Source organism: Selaginella moellendorffii, unplaced genomic scaffold (genome assembly GCF_000143415.4).
Source record: "Selaginella moellendorffii unplaced genomic scaffold, v1.0 SELMOscaffold_7, whole genome shotgun sequence".
Taxonomy (NCBI): Eukaryota; Viridiplantae; Streptophyta; class Lycopodiopsida; order Selaginellales; family Selaginellaceae; genus Selaginella; species Selaginella moellendorffii.
The window spans coordinates 3,342,514-3,359,871 of record NW_003314268.1 but is presented as its reverse complement, the minus strand read 5'-3'; the positions used below and the strand labels follow the sequence as shown (position 1 = coordinate 3,359,871).

General features: G+C 40.7%; 1 protein-coding gene across 1 annotated transcript; it reads left to right on the top strand.

Annotated features, from left to right (window-relative positions):
- The first annotated feature begins 13,647 nt into the window (after window positions 1–13,647).
- Window positions 13,648–14,538, top strand: LOC9652603. The gene is made up of 3 exons (XM_002966704.2): window positions 13,648–13,864; window positions 13,920–14,181; window positions 14,240–14,538. The coding sequence occupies exons 1-3, from the start codon at window positions 13,657–13,659 to the stop codon at window positions 14,451–14,453; spliced, it is 684 nt and encodes a 227-aa protein (XP_002966750.1). The 5' UTR covers window positions 13,648–13,656; the 3' UTR covers window positions 14,454–14,538.
- Window positions 14,539–17,358: the final 2,820 nt, after the last annotated feature.

The window sequence follows — 17,358 nt, the reverse complement described above, 5'->3', positions numbered from 1 at the left end:
GCACCATGGTTTCTTCTTTAGCATTGAAGTTAACTCGTGATCATTATTAAGCAAGACTTGGCTATAGGCTTCTTCGAGCTTTGGTTCTTTGAGTTTTATGCTCATTGTTCCATTTGTTAGAAGTTGTTGGGGAAGGCATTTTGGCTCATTAGCTTCGATGTTGAAGTTGGCTTTGCATCTGGCAATCATTGGTGATGATTGACTATCATCTGGGGTAGTTGATTGTCCTTATCACAAGTTTTGCTTGATTATTGTTGGTTTGGAATTATTTGCTATTCTTCGGGATGGTAGATTCTTTCTTCAACGATGATTATACATCACTACATTGATGGGCTAATTGACAATCTTTCATGATAGTTGGTTGTTCTCTTTGATGGCTTTTGGCTTTTCGCAATACCACATGTTCTTTATGGTTTGCTCTGGATTGGTCTCTTGGGTTTGAGACATTAGTAGGATGTTGCTAACACTTGCTTAGGCAACTTGAGTTCCTTGGTGTTGTTGGTTAGGATCTATTCGGATTGGCTAGTGTGATAGTTGGCATGAATGGGTGTTTGTTGGTCTTACCGCATTCATTCTGTTCTGTTGATTATTGCTCGAGTTAGTTCTGATAGATTGGGATGTTATTTCCTTTGGGTGATACATTTGCGAACATTTTGTTTGCTAGTTAGTGATACTTTGTGTTCTTTGAGTTATCTTTAGTAAGTTGTTTGGCATACTGTCTACCATATTCGATAGTTAAGTTTCATCATTGAGTTTCCTTGATGATATACTTGCTATTGAATTTTGTTGGATGGTGAATCCTATGTTTTCCAAAGTTAGTGATCTTGGTGGTTCCTATCTACTATAATACTAGTTTATCAGATGATAACTTACTTGGAATACTTTTGTGTTCTCATCTAAGCTTTATTCACTGATAATTACATTTTTAAAATATCATTGTTTATGACTTTGATATAGTCCCTATCTATTGATCTTTGAGTTTGGGCCAGTATAGGCAGACTGGCTTCGGCACTTCGTGTGCATGTTGAAATCTCTAGTCATGGGGTAACTACTGTCGACTGGTCACATCACCCGCCTCTTTGTCGATGTTCCTTATTTTGTTGAAAGGGCGTGACCGTGTAAACAACTTTAAACTGCCTGTTTACAGTAGTCTATCTAAACCTTACCGACGGGTTTGGTTTCTTTACTTAGGAGGGTTGCGGCCTCTGGCTTCTCTCTCTATGTTCTTGCGGGCAGGGGCATATCACACTTTTGTAGCTGGGTGACCCCCAGAGTAGCAAGGGTGGCTGACTTCGTTGGTCATTTCCTTGTCGGCGACCGCCGGAAGGTGTCTGAGCTGGTAGCGCATCCGCATTAGACAAAGAGGTTCCCCCTAACTCATTTAAGTTGGTGCATTTCTCACATAATGTAAGTACCGTGAACTTTTTCTGGAGTTGTTTCCTTGGCGGTATTCTAGACTCGAGTATGCATCGACGAGGACGTCGATCTTCCCAAGGGGGGGAGAGTGTCGCGAATGTGACTTCGGGTATCGAAAGTTACCTGTCGACTAGTCCTTACGGACACTCTTACCTTATTGCCACGACGGCAGGAGGTCGGTATTGCTGGACCCTTTATCAGTCTCTCTTGTGCTAGTGGAGTTAACTGGGCATTTCGAGTGTACTTAGACCGGACGAGCATAAGGACGGAATTCCTACGTGTTATTAGCTAAGCATACTTAGCCCGGTAAGGAGTTCCCATCTTGTTATGTCTTGCACTGGCTAGTGACAAGAACCCTCGCGTATTGAGATTGGTCCCTCAATATCGCTACATGATAGCTTACCATGTCTGCCAAACACCCTCGCTATCATGCCCTTTGTGTTAGTCTCATTTCGGTCTAAGTACACTCGAAATGCCTAGTTAACTCCACTAGCACAAGAGGGACTGATAAAGGGTCCAGCAATACCGACCTCCTGCCGTCGTGGCAGTAAGGTAAGAGTGTCCGTAAGGACTAGTCGACAGGTAATTTTCGATACCCGAAGTCACATTCGCGACAATTAGCTTGACAAAAACCCTCACATATTGAGATTAGTCCCTCAATATTGCTAGATGATAGCTTACCATGTCTGCCAAACACCTTCACTATCATGCTCTTTGTGTTAGTCTCATTTCGGTCCCAAATGCTATTTATGGAAAGTGTTTAGATTTGCTTATTTAGCATATCTATAGAATGTAGAAATTGTCCTGAACACACCAGTATTCGTCTTGTATCCAAATTCGCAATCTATGAGACATTCCATAATTAGTAAGTTTTGAGCTTGTCCCAAAGACTAACTCCTGATACTAAGGGAAGCTTGGGGTGAAAGCCCAAAGCAAATTTTTCCTTTCCCATTTGTTAGCTTACCTTGTTTATCCGACCAACACAGCCTTGGTTTTATCTAAGTTCCCTTGCCAAGGTTCCTGCCTATTGTACCAACTTCTACTTGGTTTTACTCGGTTTCAATTAGTCACTGCACGAGCAATAAAGCATTAACCATCTATCCATGGATTCCCAAATCTCTCCTAATCCCCCTCTCTAAGTTAGATTAAACTTAAGGTTCGGTTACACTCCCCGCAAGCACAAGAAGCCAAGCACACCAAGCCTCCAAGTTCCTAACATCCTTTGGTACAACAAGACTTGATCATGGGACCCTCTAAATCCCAAACCTTGGGTGCAACACTTGCTTCGGGACACCAGGGGGAAACACCGTGGCCTAACGGCCTAGTATGGGTACCTCTACCACCAACACCAACCCCCCCCCCCCCCCCATTTCCATCCTAAAGGGAAGGCCTAAGCCCCTAAGAAGGGTGAGGACCAATGAGCCGCAAGGTACTCAAGTGGGGCACCACTCCACATGACCCGGGAGCACCACAGTCGGTTTCCCTTCTGGGAGTGGGAGCTGCTCTTGAGCATTTCTTTGGGTGGCCCCTCTAGCACCACCTGAGTCCATGTTCACTCCCACCTAAGGCCCTTTGGCCCCAGTCTCAACCTCAAGTTAGTTTGAAAGCACCACTAGAGAATTTCTTCAAGATTGGTTCCTAGACCTCACTATCCCTACTATAACTTTAGAACCCCCTATAACTTCCCCCCCCAGGAGACACATGCTTTGGGCTTTCACCCCTCGACCTGTATTAGCACTTGAACTCGGTCTTGGACTCGATCTCGGACTCGATCTCGAACCCGATCTCGGACTCGGTCTCAGACTCGACCTCAGACCCAATCTCGAACTCGACCTCGAACTTGATCTCAAACTCGGTCTCGGACCCAATCTCGGATCTCAGACTCTGTCTCAAACTCGGTCTCGAACTCGGTCTCGAAGTCAACCTTGGACTCAATCCCAAACTCTATCTTGAACTCAGTCTTAGAGTCGGTCTTGGACTTGATCTCAGACTCGGTCCCATTTGATGAACTCTTTATCAGATCCTTTAGCCTACAACACCTCGGGGAGTTGGTTCCTTACAATTCTACCACCCATAAAAGAAGTTCAATGCCCACATTGAACGTCTCTTTTTAATTCTACAACTTGTTGACCATGTCTCTGAGGGCATCCCCCCACTTAGTAGTATGCCTAAGTTATCCTCCTCGGCCAAGAGCCCATGACAACGGAATATAGGTGTCACTATAACCCTCACCTCACCACGCCTTAGTATGGGGTTAGGACTTGAACCCAGCCTTGCTTTACTAGAGGGTTGGGACTTGAACCCAACCTATATAAAATACGTCTACGAATTCAACATCCCTGCGGGGAGTCGGGTGTAGTTCTCTACATCTAGTCGACCTAGCTAACCCATGCTAATTAGCTTACCTTTGGCATGCCTTTGGGTCCCAACATATGCCATTCCTCAACTTTACAAATTGATACTTTTAATTAAACTTTGCATAAGTACATAGAGTTCTGCCTTGCAGAAATTTCTCCACTAGATCTCGCACATTTGCTAGGTTCTTCTTTGGTTCCCATGTTGCTTCCAAGTGTGGAAATCCTTTCCACTTCACATGGAACTCCCTCACTTCACGTCCTTGTCGCTTGCTCTTGCACATATTGAGGATGGCCTCGACTTCGTATTCCTCTTCGCTTTGGATAACCTTAGGTAAAGGTCTCACTGGTCTTTGCTAAGCAAATCCTCAAAGTACGGTTGAGTAAGTTCACATGGAACATTGAGTGCATCTTCCCTATCTCTTGAGGAAGTTAGAGGCGGTAAGCCACTTTACCGATTCATGCCTCAATCTTGTAAGGCCCTGCAAATCTGCTTAAGGAACTTAAGATTACTTCATTTCCAGGAATACATGCATTTTTACCTTTGAGTCAACTTCCAATTGATCCCATTTGGTAGCCTTAGGTTCTTGGTGTTCAACCACACCTTCTCCCCAGATTAAAACTTTATGTCCCGGTGCTTCTGGTTCACATACCTTGTTTGCCATTGTTGAGCCCGTTCCAAGGAATTTCTCACTAGATTCCAAATGTTGAGTCTTTCCACCGTGAATATCTCCACTACGGGTAACTCTCCATGATACTTAGGCACATCGAGTTCTATAGGACCTTTAATAACTCGCCCATTGATGACTTCCCATGAATTCACCCCGATACTTAAGTGTGGTGAGTTGTTATAGCACATTTCCACAAGTCCCAAATGACTTACCCAATCGGTCTAGTCTCCTGAGACATACCATTGTAAATAATCCTCTAGCTGCTTATTCACCCTTTTCGTTTGTCCATTTGTCAAGAAGTGTTAGTGCCATCAAACTTGACTTAATATCCAATACCTATCTATGGGTGATAGCCTATGCTGAATTTCAACTTGGTGCGATACTGTTCTAGGAGTGTTTTATAGAACTTACTAGTGAAGATCTTATCTCGATTTGAGATAATCTCTTCTGGCCTTCCCCACACTCGAACCACTTGTTCAAAGAATAGCTTTGCCACACCTTCAATATCCACTTTCATTGTGGTGGGTATGAAATGTGACATTTTTGAAAATCAGTCCACCACCATGAATATCGCATCAAACCCCTCACTTGGGGGGAGTCCCGTGATGAAGTCCATCGTAAGATATTTTCACAGCCAATCTAGAATTAGGATGCTTTGTAACAAGTCCCCCACTAGCCTTAGTCACGACTTTGACTTGCTGACATGTTGGACATGTCTTTACATAGTTTTAGACGTCCTTATCCATATTTGGCTAGTGATTCTTCTTTTTAAGTAAGCCTATAGTCTTAAGCACTCTGCCGTGTCCCGCAAGAGGTCTATCATGACACTCTTTTAAGGCTACCTTCCTTAGTTCCCCTTCTGGAACATACACTCTCATTTATTTATAATAGATGGGTCCATTGTATTCCACATAACCTGTTTTCCCTTTCATTGGCAACTCACCTCTCTGGTGAGCTTCTCATGCCTCTTGGTTCCTCAGCAACACTTCTTGTGCTAAATCATCATTCTCATATGCTATCCGCATATCATCCCAAAATGTTGCTATTGCGCTAGATATTGCCAACTTCAAGCTTGACTTTCGACTTAGGGCATCCGCCACGATGTTGCTCTTCCCAAGTTTATACAGAATCTCGCAATCAAACTCGGCCAAAGCATTGGCCCCCCGACTTTCTTTCCCTCTTAGGTCAAGCTACGACAAGCAATATTTTGTTGCCACATTATCTATGTAAACTTTGAAGTGTCTCCCAAGGTAGTGTCGCCACTCCTTGAGCGCCTTGACCACCGCAAATAATTCCTTCTCGTGGGCAAGCCACTTTTGCTGAACCTTGTCCAACTTCTTCGAGAAGAAAGCCACTGGATGGTTACTTTGCTTCAAAATTGTGCCCAACGCAAAGTCTGAAGCATTCATTTCTACCTCAAAGTCCTTACCAAAGTTTGGCAATGCCAATATAGGAGTCTTCCTCAACTTCCCTTTGAGGTGGACAAATGCCGCCTTGCATTCCACTGTCCATACCATCTTCCCTTTACCTGTTTGGTCCATTAAGGACAAGGCTACTCTCGAATAATGTTTGATAAACTTTCGATAGTAGTTGCATAGCCCCAAGAACGTCCTCAACTCATGTACATTAAATTGTCACTCTCATTCCTGGAGCGCTTGGACCTTCTCTGGGTCCACTTTGAGCCTGTCCTTGCCCACCACATGCCTGAGAAATTTTACCTTTTGTTGAGCAAAATCACATTTTCTCTCTTTAGCATACAGTTTATGTTCCCTTAGTTTCTCAAACACCGTCAAATGTTCGGCATGCTCCTTTAGTGTTTCGCAACAGATCAAGATGTTGTCAATATAGACAACCATAAAGTAATCCAGATAAGGTATAAAGATGTGGTTCATCAACATTGAAAATGCTGCTGGCACATTGCACAGCCCAAAAGGCATCACTAGAAACTCAAAGCTCCTATACCTTGTCCAACAGGTTGTGTTCTTTACATCTTCCTCTATTACCATGATTTGGTAGTATTCTAACCTTAGGTCAATCCTCGAAAAGTATTTTACCTTTCCCAACCTATCGAACAGGTCCTTAATCCTTGGCAAAGGGTACTTATTCTTCTTTGTATACTTGTTGAGCAACAAATAATCTATGCATATGCATATAGATCCATCTTTCTTTTTCACAAATAACACCAATGCTCCATACGACAACTTGCTCAACCTAACATACCATTTGTCCACCAACTCTTTTAATTGGCACTTGAACTCCTTTTCATTCAAACAATAGGGTGGATGAACCACCACTTTAGCACCCTCGACCAGCTCAATCTTATGTTTTATTGGTTATGCGGGGGGCAACTCTGCTAATAGCTCCTTCGGCATAGTATCTTGGAATTGGTCTAACACTCGCTGGATCACTAAAAATACTTTTACCGTTCCCATCTTTTTATCACTCTTCACCGAGAGTAAGCATAAAAATGCTGCCATAGTTCCTTTAGTGAGTTGTCCTCTCGTGAACACCAAGTTTAAGCAAGAGTCTTTGGCCTTATATTGCCCTACTTTTAGATCCTAGGCTTTCACCCTAGATCGTTCTCCCCAGGCATTCGCCAGTACCACAAGGTTCCTACCTTGTTCATGTAGGGTTACTACTAACCGATTGAACCAATCCATTCTGAAGATTATGTCAAATCCCGCTATGTCTAACATAGTGAAATCCATGTCTACTTTCCATGTCCCTACTTTAACCCTCACTTGTCAAAGTACCTCATCGGTGCTTTGGCTACCTTGAACAAACTCTATAATCCTTGATTCACCCAACCGCTGCACCGTTAGTTAGACTTGCTAGAATATGTCTGCAACCACAAAATTATCCAAAGCACCCATGTCAATAAGGATCTTAACAAAGCTATCTCTGAGCTTCCCTCAAAGGGCTAGTATATGTCGCGAATGACTCTCTACCAAAGTTGCTCGTGTAATGAGTAACTTTGAGCTAGGGACTAGATCACGTATCTCAATTTAAATTTCACCCGACTTAATGGCTATATTGGCTCTGGCCTTCTTCGGAAATTCCCTTGAAAAGTGTCCTATTTCACTACAATTGAAGCACATGTTGTTTCCCATGCTACTAGCTGACTTGACCTTCTTATAAATAGGTTTGTCTCTTTTCACTTGACTCCCCCATGTACTTGCTCATTGGCCACCAGATCTGCCTTTCTAGAACCCCGAGGACTCATTCTTAGAGAAACGCTTCTTGAATTTCCCTTTGCCATATATCCCCTTTGGTTTAGCCCCTTTGCTAAATGTGGATCCCGACCTTGTCGTGTTCCCCTTTCGCAGGTTATCATTGAAATGCACTTTGATAGCCATATCTAATGCTTCTTTGTAGTTGGTCGGGTTCCAATACATCACCTTGCCGTGAGCCCAAGTTTGCAAGCCTGATATGAAGGTATGGAATGCATCCATATCACCAATATCCTCTTTGCCATAAACCTATTCACATACTCTTGAATGGTTCCAATCTGCTTCATCCTACTCAACTCATCCCTTAGGTGCAGAGTAGCATTTGAAGGAACATAAGTCGCACAGATCCTCGCCTTCATCATTTCTCAAGTGGCCACTAGTCCTTCATTGGCCTCTATCATTCTCCACCAAGACTTAGCATTATCTATCAAATATAATTTTGCATATGGGACCTTCTCCGAGCTTGGTAACTACAACACTTAGAAGTAGTCCTCTATATCGTAAAATTAATCCTCTACCACTTTATAGTCATTCACTCCTTTGAAGAGCTTTGGTTTGTACTTGGGAACTGCTTGAGGAATTGATTCCACTTCAGTTTATTCGACCTTGTTTGGTTCTACCTCAGTCTTTACCAAAGGGTTCGCACCTTTTGCGCTACCAGCTTCCGCAGTCTTTTGCTTTTTCTTTCGCTTCTTGTCACGCTTTAGCTTGCATACAAGACTCTTTAGGAGGGCATTGGTTTATGTTAATTGTCCTTTGAGAACATCCAATCGAGCCTTGGACGACCGAACCTCACCACCAGACTCCTGTTTGGAAGTTTCTTCACTAGAGTCCTCCTCATGCGAGGATTCCTCATCCATAACCTTTTGTTCAACCAGAGACTCTAGCTCTAGAAGAGGTTTTGTCTTTGCCTTGGTTCATTTATGCCTTGCCTTTGCCATCTCCTAGTAATCCACCTTTATCCTTTGCTAAAACTGAGGAAAAGGCTCCAATACCAAATTGTAAGCCACAAAGTTTTCCTTTCCCATTTGCCAACTTACCTCGTTTATCAGACCAACACAGCCTTGGCTTTATCTACGTTCCTTCGCCAAGGTTCCCGCCTATTGTACCAGCTCCTACTTGGTTTCAGCTACTCACTACACGAGCAACAAAGTGTTAACCATCCATTCACGGATTCCTAAATCTCTCATAATCCCCCTCTCTAGGTTAGATTGGACTTAAGGTTCAGTTACACTCTCTGCAAGCACAAGAAGCCAAACACATTAAGCGTCCAGGTTCCTCACATCCCTTGGTACAACAAGACTTGATCATAGGACTTTTTAAATCCCAAGCCTTGGGTGCAACACTTGCTTTGGGACGCCGGGGGAAAACACTATGGCCTAATGGCCCGGTATGTTGGTATTGGTACCTCTAACCCATAAGGGAAGGCCCAAGCCCCTAGGAAGGGTGAGGACCAATGAGCCACAAAGTACTCAAGTGGGGCACCACTCCACATGAGCCAGCATCACCACATTCGGTTTCCTTTCCGGGAGTGGGAACTACTCTTGAGCACTTCCTTGGGTGGCCCCTCCAACACCACCCGAGCCCATGCTCACTCCCACCCAAGGCCCCTTGGCCCCAATCTCAACCTCAAGTCAGTTTGGAGGCAACGTTGGAGAGTTCCTTCAAAACTGGTTCCTAGACCTCACTATCTCTATACTTTTGGAACCCCTGTAGTGCCCCCCCCCCCGGGGAGACACATGCTTTGGGCTTTCACTGCTCAACCTGTATTAGTATTTAGACTCGATCTCGGACTCGACCTCATACTCGATCTCGAACTCGACCTTGGACTCGATCTCGAACTCGACCTCGGACTCGACCTCGGACTCGACCTCGAACTCGGTCTCAGACCTGATTTTGTATCTCGGACTCTGTCTTGAACTCGGCCTTGGACTTGGTCTTGGAGTTGGCCTCGGACTTGATCCCAGACTCTATCTCGAACTCGGTCTTAGAGTCGGTCTTGGACTTGATCTCAGATTTGGTCCCATTCGATGAACTCTTTATCATTTCACTCATGCTTTCGAGGATCCTTTAACTCACGACACCTCGAGGAGTTGGTTCCTTACAGTGTGTTCCTCGAGGGGGGCAGGAGGGGGGGGCTATGGAGGGTTCCAAATGTATACTAATACTAAGGATAGTGGGTAAATCAGGCATGGTTAACCAACTTGAGGCATAGTTTAGTTTTTGCTTGCGTGCTTGTCCTTGTTCTGCATTTGACTTGAGTGTAAGCCCAAGCTCCACACGATGCTAGCTGGTGGAGTATCCATATCCTTACATTAAACCACTGGTATTCTGAAATAGTGCCAGACTCCGTTTGGCTGCATTTTGCAGGTTGGTCCTAGCATTGGGATGTTAGATGCTCTAGGACTATTTCAAGTTGCTCTATGCTCCTATCTCTTCGCTCTTTTAGGTATATGCTCAAGAGTTACTCCATGGTCTGGTTCCTTTGCTCCTTGGCTTCTACCTTAGGAGTTTGGCTCCGTTCCTTCGTTCAGTGGCCCAAGGCTCTGAAACATAGGTTTAATACTATTGTCCTTTGGGTATATGGCATATGACACGTGGTATACAACACATAGCACATGGAGGGTTTAGGTTCTGCTTCATAGTTATCCTATAGTAAATTACCATAGGATAAAAGGTAAAAACCACATGCACTACAGATTGTGGTGCAAAACCACCATTTATATCAAGAACTATGCAGTTGGCTATTGCATTAAGTAAAGCATATATTTCAATCCATTGAGTAGAAATAAAATGCAATGATGTATTGTGCCCTATGGAGGATTGTAGAAAAGACCTTTTCAAGTTGAAAATGACCAATTCAAACATAAGTGAAATTTTAATTGGTTCTAATGACCTATATATGGCATTATGGAAATATTAAACTGCTGATATTTTCCATAATTTTTTATATACTTAGAGATATCTAAGCACAGCTAAGGCCAAAAAAACTACTAGCAAACTCTCTCTAAAACTTTGTGATAGATATGTGATATCTATGAGTTAATATAAGACATAAGTTCTATTAATTGATACTTAACATAATCATCAATATACTTCAACATATCATCACCACCTAAATTTCTTAGCATACACAAAAAGTTGGGATTATTACAAGACTCACTACCATCAAAAACATTTTACAACCAGCCAATTTATCACTCTTCCCTTTGGGTAGTGTGCATCTTTGGTATTGGCCCCAATTGAAGGATTACCTCCACTCTTTAAGAATACATTGCTTAGCCATCATCAAGTTGTGAAGAGAAAGAGTGTGGATGATACACCATAACAAACTTAGTGCCATAGTGTAATAAGTTAAATGCCTTTGAAATTTTTTTACACTTAAGAATTGAAGTCACTACCATATGATTTGTTTCAACCAATGTATTAAATCTATAGAGATAGGCATAGAACTTAAAAATTCACATATCACTACCAAACACTCATTTTATATGGCTAAGTACTTCTTATGAGTAAATGACTAGTATAAGCAATAGGATGTCATTACCATGACATATCCCCAGATTTTTGCATCAAATTAGCACCTAAGCTAGCATTAGAGACATCTATTTAAAGAATAAATCTTTGTGAGAAATCAAGATATTGGAAGATTAGTGTTGTAGTCAATAATTGTTTAACCTTCATAAAAGCATGTTAGCAATGATGAGACCACTTATATGACAAATCATAGCAAAGAAAATCTATAATATTTTAAGAGAACTAAGAGACAAACCTTACCAAATAAGTGACCAATTTGTGCAACTTAGCAATATTCATCCACTAGACATATGTTCTTTGGATCTGGTTATACACCCTGAGTCTTGATTAAACTTGCATTTACTTCTCAAGTTGATGTAACACCCATTTCATATGACATAAGTGATCCTCCCAATAATTCATACACATTATCCATTGATAGTATGCATGATCAAACTTTTTAAACCCCTTGAGCATCTTGTCCATTATATGTTGAAATGTGGCAAAAGCCCTAATCAAACTCATGAAATCCAATAAGTATGTGAAAAGTAATTTTAGCAACATCTATAACATCCATTAGGATTTACCAATACTTTAATAAATCCAAGATTATGAAGTATCAATTATTGCCTAACTCATCCATCAAATCATCCACCTATGGTAAGGGGTAAAAGTCAAGTAGAGTGATATCATTAAAAGGCTAATGATCAATAGTGAACAATTTGGTACCATTAGACTTTTGTATTAAGTATAGCTTTATTGCTTAAGGATTATAAAACTCATAAGTCAAGCATTTGTCTTTTTATTAAGGTCGAAGTTCCATCTTGTGCAAAAACTATAATAAGTGTGCATATTAAATTATCAAGTGTTTATATTCAGTTGGTAGCCAAGACCAAGTCTTAAGTGGTAGAGTGGATTATAGTGAAAGATGATGACTCTTCTAGGAGAGGACACAATTATATAGGAGAGGAAGGAGATATCATTTATAACCTTGGGGGGGAATAATGAAGGATTTATGGAGAAAGAAGAGGACTATGGCAAGTAGTCAAGGCATCCATGACCTAGTCTCCAAGTACACTCAGCTTGAGTGTTGTCATGTTAGCCTTAGCATCTTTTAGTGCACTGCCTAAGAAAGGAGAGCATGTGAGGAGATTTAAGTGATAGCATTAGATAGACTAGGCTACCCACTAAATCCAGGATTGTCTCCTTCTAATAGTGTATATCCAAAAGATATAAAATAAAATTCATTTATATCTTAAAGAATATGAATGAAAACATGAACAATAAAGTAAAGAAAGAGAAGCTCGATATCAAGTGGAGCAAAGAAGCCACAAGTCTGAAAAAAGGAGTAAATAACCATTACTTAACAGCCCAATAACAGATACTGAGAAAGAATTTGAGGAGGATTAAGTGGATTACTAGTCTTTGCCAACACCAACCACAAGAAGTAGAGTAGTAGCAACAACCAGTTTAGCAACAACCCTATCAACAATAAGCAGAACAACCTCTACAGTAGCAACAAGTATTGATTATGGTAACAACAAATATAAGTATACCACCTTAAATGGTATGGGAGATCCAGACATGCATGTGACAGCATTCAAAAAGACATCTACAACAAACAACAAGGTAGTTGTAGTATACTGCCAAAAACTTTAGGCACATTACAAAGTGTAGCCATTGAATAAATAGCCTAGGTATTAGTAACTACCAACTAGGTAGCATTGCAACCTAGTATATGAGTACCAGTCGGTAGCTATTAGATTCAATGGTTATGTATTTAGTAGCTATTGATACCTGGGCCATCCATTTGATGGCTACACCCTATAATGTGGCTAGAAAAAGTTTTTGGCAGTTTTATACACTTGGTTTATTATTTACATTTGAGCATCATTCTTAGCTACATTTCAATTTGTGAGTGCTTATGATATGGGAATAAATGTATTAATTTGGTTTAGACCTCTAAACTAAATTTAGTTCTCAATGGATGCTTCATATACTATAGTACTATAATTAGTATGTTACAGGCAGGGTAATATATACATATACATATACATACATACATACATACACACACACACACATATATATATATACATATATATATACATATATATTATAAATTTAAAAATAATTATTTTGAGTTTTTGACATTTATTTTATTTACTTATAGTCTATTACAGAAATAATTCTTAAAATCTCTGATATTTTAAAACTTTATTTTAAATTTTTTAAAGAATTTTACTTTTTTTTAAAAAATTAAGTTATAATTTACATGGTTGAGAGAGTACTTGTGAAATATATAAAACATGCATTTTTTAAAAAACTATTAACTTCTATGATTTTTTTTATAATAATTCTAAACTACTGTTATATGTTATTTTCAGAAATAGTATTAATTTTTTATCTTGTTTAAAGTAAAAATGGAAGTTTTAAACTATGTCAAGGGGAAAATTTTAGGTCTGGCAAATGGGGTGGGGTTTAGCTGGTGATGTGGTCGTGCTAACCGATGAGCAAGAGATCCGAGAGCAAGAGGAAGATGGGGGCGAGATTCAAGCCGTGGAATCAGATGCGAGCGGCGCATTCGATGACCTGGAAGCGCTCCAGCTAATTCGCGTCCAGGGCCGCGACAAGCAGGGCAGGAGAATCGTGCGAGTCGTGGGCAAATTCCTTCACGGTGAGCTCACCCTACCCGATCGAACCCTGGCATTTATCTCCTCTCTCCTTTGCAGCGGCGATAATCGACGCGCAGCGATTGCAGCGCTTCGTGGTGCTCAAGCTTGCGCGTTTTGAGCTCGAGAGCTTCGTCATCGTCTACTTCCACACCTGCGTGCAGAGCGGCGAGAATTCCCCCGGTGTGAAAGCGCTGCACCAAATCCATGCCGCGCTCCCGGCCGCCGTGAGGCAGAAGCTCGAGATTGTCTACTTCGTCCACCCGGGCATTCGATCGCGTCTCATCCTCGCCACACTCGGCAGGATCTTCTTGAGCGACGGGTACGTAAATAAACTCCTGTGCTAATATTTCTTTTGTGTTTTCCATTGTTCTTGGCAGGCTCTACTGGAAATTACACTACGTAAGTAGAGTTGAGTTCCTGAGGGACTACATAAAAGACGACCAGCTTGAAGTTCCGGAGTTTGTGGAAGAACACGATGGGGAGCTCGAGAACAATCCTCTAGTTGACTATGGTATCTGTGTCGATCCCCTCCACGCCGAGTTGAAAGCCCATGACACCAGATTTCCATCCACGTCTGGAGCTTTCTTGTGATTCTTCAGCAATGGGATTATCCAGAAATATGACTAATCACATTATAGCTGCTAATATAGTGGCTAGTTGTGATGACTCTTGAAAACCTTTCTCTTCCTTAGCAAGTCATAATTCAGTAGCTCATAAATTTATTACATGAACATTTAATTTGTTATGCTTGGCAGCAATGCTTAATTTGTTTTATTTAGGATACTATGTCTCTAGAGTCTCATAAAGGTTTGCAACATAATACACTTCCTAATGTGTGTAAGATTTTTAGGGGTGAAGCATTGAGCAGGTCCAGATCACAATATCCAACAAAAACAACATAGTCTATATCAGTTCCTCTTTAACACAGCTAACTGATGTTACTACAAGTGAAACCATGTCACCTGCAACCATGTTTTAAAAGCCTTCCAATTTAAATTGTCCTGGAGTTCCATTCTAGGTATGCAGATCCTTGGCTCAATTAATCTTTATTTAATTGAGGTAGTTGTTTTGCATAAACCATAGTGTTGCAAAGTACCATCACCATGCAGTTTGGGCGGTGCCTCCTAGTGTTTGATCTTTGACTTGGTAGCAAAACCAACACACTTCATTTCTTCATGTCATTCAATCACACAGTGAGTTTGCTCAATCCAAGAGCTTACACCAGAACCATCTTTAGGAAACCATATATCATGCTCTGAAGATAAAGGTATATAGAAATAGATGATGGAGCTTTAAAGTAAATAGGGTTTATATTAGTTCTAAGTAGCGCTTACAAAATAATTTGAGAAAAATTAACTATTGGATTAAAGAATATTCTAAAATACACTTGCATTACATCTCCTTGCTAGGTTTTTTAAAACAAACCAAAAAGTAAATTTCATGAACATACACCTGGCTGTAGGTGTCCCTCACATTGCCTTATGGGGCAATTCAAAACTTACCTAGGAAATAAGCCAGCCATAAACATTACTATTTGATTTTTTGAGTGATAACTGATTAGTAAGAATATCATGCAATACTCTTACTAATCATGCAATACTTAAATGATTGAGGTTGGAAGCATTGTATTTGGTAAACTAGAGCTAATCCTGTGAGTATGAAACTTGATGTCCCCTTCATAGTAGCCTTTGAACTTCAAGATTTACACCAAGTTAAACCCAAGCTCTCCAACAGGTCTACCATAAAGCTTTGCACTGTCAAAATGCAATAAAGTTGAAAGTATGCTCCACAATGAAAATGCTATATATGTGAGGCATCATGATCTTTGTACATACCATTACATCCAACTTAGTGAGCCTCATAAAAAGTACAAAAAAGCTTACTGTTGAAAAGTTAATTGACATCCAATGCCGAATAAGTATGTTTTAAATTTCTTATTTTTAATAATTTTGTACTCTAATCATTTAACTATATAATTGTATGTTTTAAAATTTTGAAAAAAATTTCTGCTGAAAATATAACAAATAACAAATAATAAATTTATTAAAAAAGCACAAAATTATTAAGCCTAAAATATATTATTAATCAAATATTTTCTAAAGCATTACAAGCAGCAAAGTTTTATTAATATATGTATGTTTTCCTAAATTTATAATTTTTTGTGTTGTAAACTTCAATTTTAAATTTTTCTTTCTTTTTTCCAACACAAAATTATAATCATTAATGATCAAATTGCCATAAAAACTACATCAGATGAAAGAAATAATGACTTGGCATGAATATCCCATGAGTTTTTTCTATGTTATGAGCTTGGAATTGCTTCAAATGTGCTTCTGCTATCACTTTCTATGTATTCAGAAGGCATAAATTTTTGTGCCATCAAAAAGTGAAGTGTGGGCTGGTGGGCATGGGCATGTAAAATGGGGTTAGCATTGTCCTGTCATTAAATCCATAATTTAGTATGTTTGAAGAGTCTGAGATATTGTTATCTTGGAAGCGTAAATCTTACAAAAATGGAATGAAGTACAAACTCCAAGTTCCATTGGGAAAAAAAGGGAAATAGTAAAGTAGAAATTTGAAAGCTCAAGTAAACAACTTTTAATAGTTTATGTGATTATGATTACATGTATAAGAAAGAGAGCCCCGTCCAAGAAAGCCAAGAAAAAACCAAGCAAAATGAGGCTCGAAATCACGAAAAATCGGTTCGATTGCTCTGGATGCGTCGTCCTCTCGGCGATTAGAGGCTTTTCAAGCGAGAAACACCAATCCTGACGCAGGCATCAGCGGCATCCGACACGCAACCGTTAAAACCAACGGCAGAGAAACTTCAGGCTCAGTGGCACAAGCATGTTTCATTTCTTATTTGTTTCTCTTGAGCACTCTAGCTCGGCTATTGCTGAAGAAATTTTCAACCTGAAACATCACGAAAATTATAAACAAGAAAGAAACATCAATAATCTTACCTGTTTCTTCGTGATGCCCAAGTCTTGTGCAAACTTCTGTTTTTGTTCTTTGCTTGGATACCTGCAGGCATTCAAGCTTAGATCCTTGCAAGCCCAGAGATTGATAGAGCTTACGGGTTCTGCCGATTTGCATAGAGCCATGAAAGCATAACTTCAACTGCCTGTTTGGGCAGATTTCCCCTCGTTCCCGAGAGCTCTCGTCTGCGTTTTAGAGTTGTTGCCGGGGATTCCTGGCAAGGAATCTCCTCGCCAGCACTGTTGTCTTCGTCTAGCTCCATCACGAACTCTTGGAGATCATGCTCTTTGGGCAGGTTGCCCCTCGTGCCTTTCTCGCTGGCACTTTTGTCTTCGTCTAGCTTCATCAGGAACTCTTGGAGATCATCGTCTTCAAACTGGCCTGTTATCGGAAGCGTTCCTGGAAAACAGCACTGTGAGAAACTGGCACTTGGTGAGAAACTAGCAGAGAAAAATGGTGGTTACCCGAGCTTGCCATAGGTGATGATCAAGAGAGTAATGAAATATCATACATAATA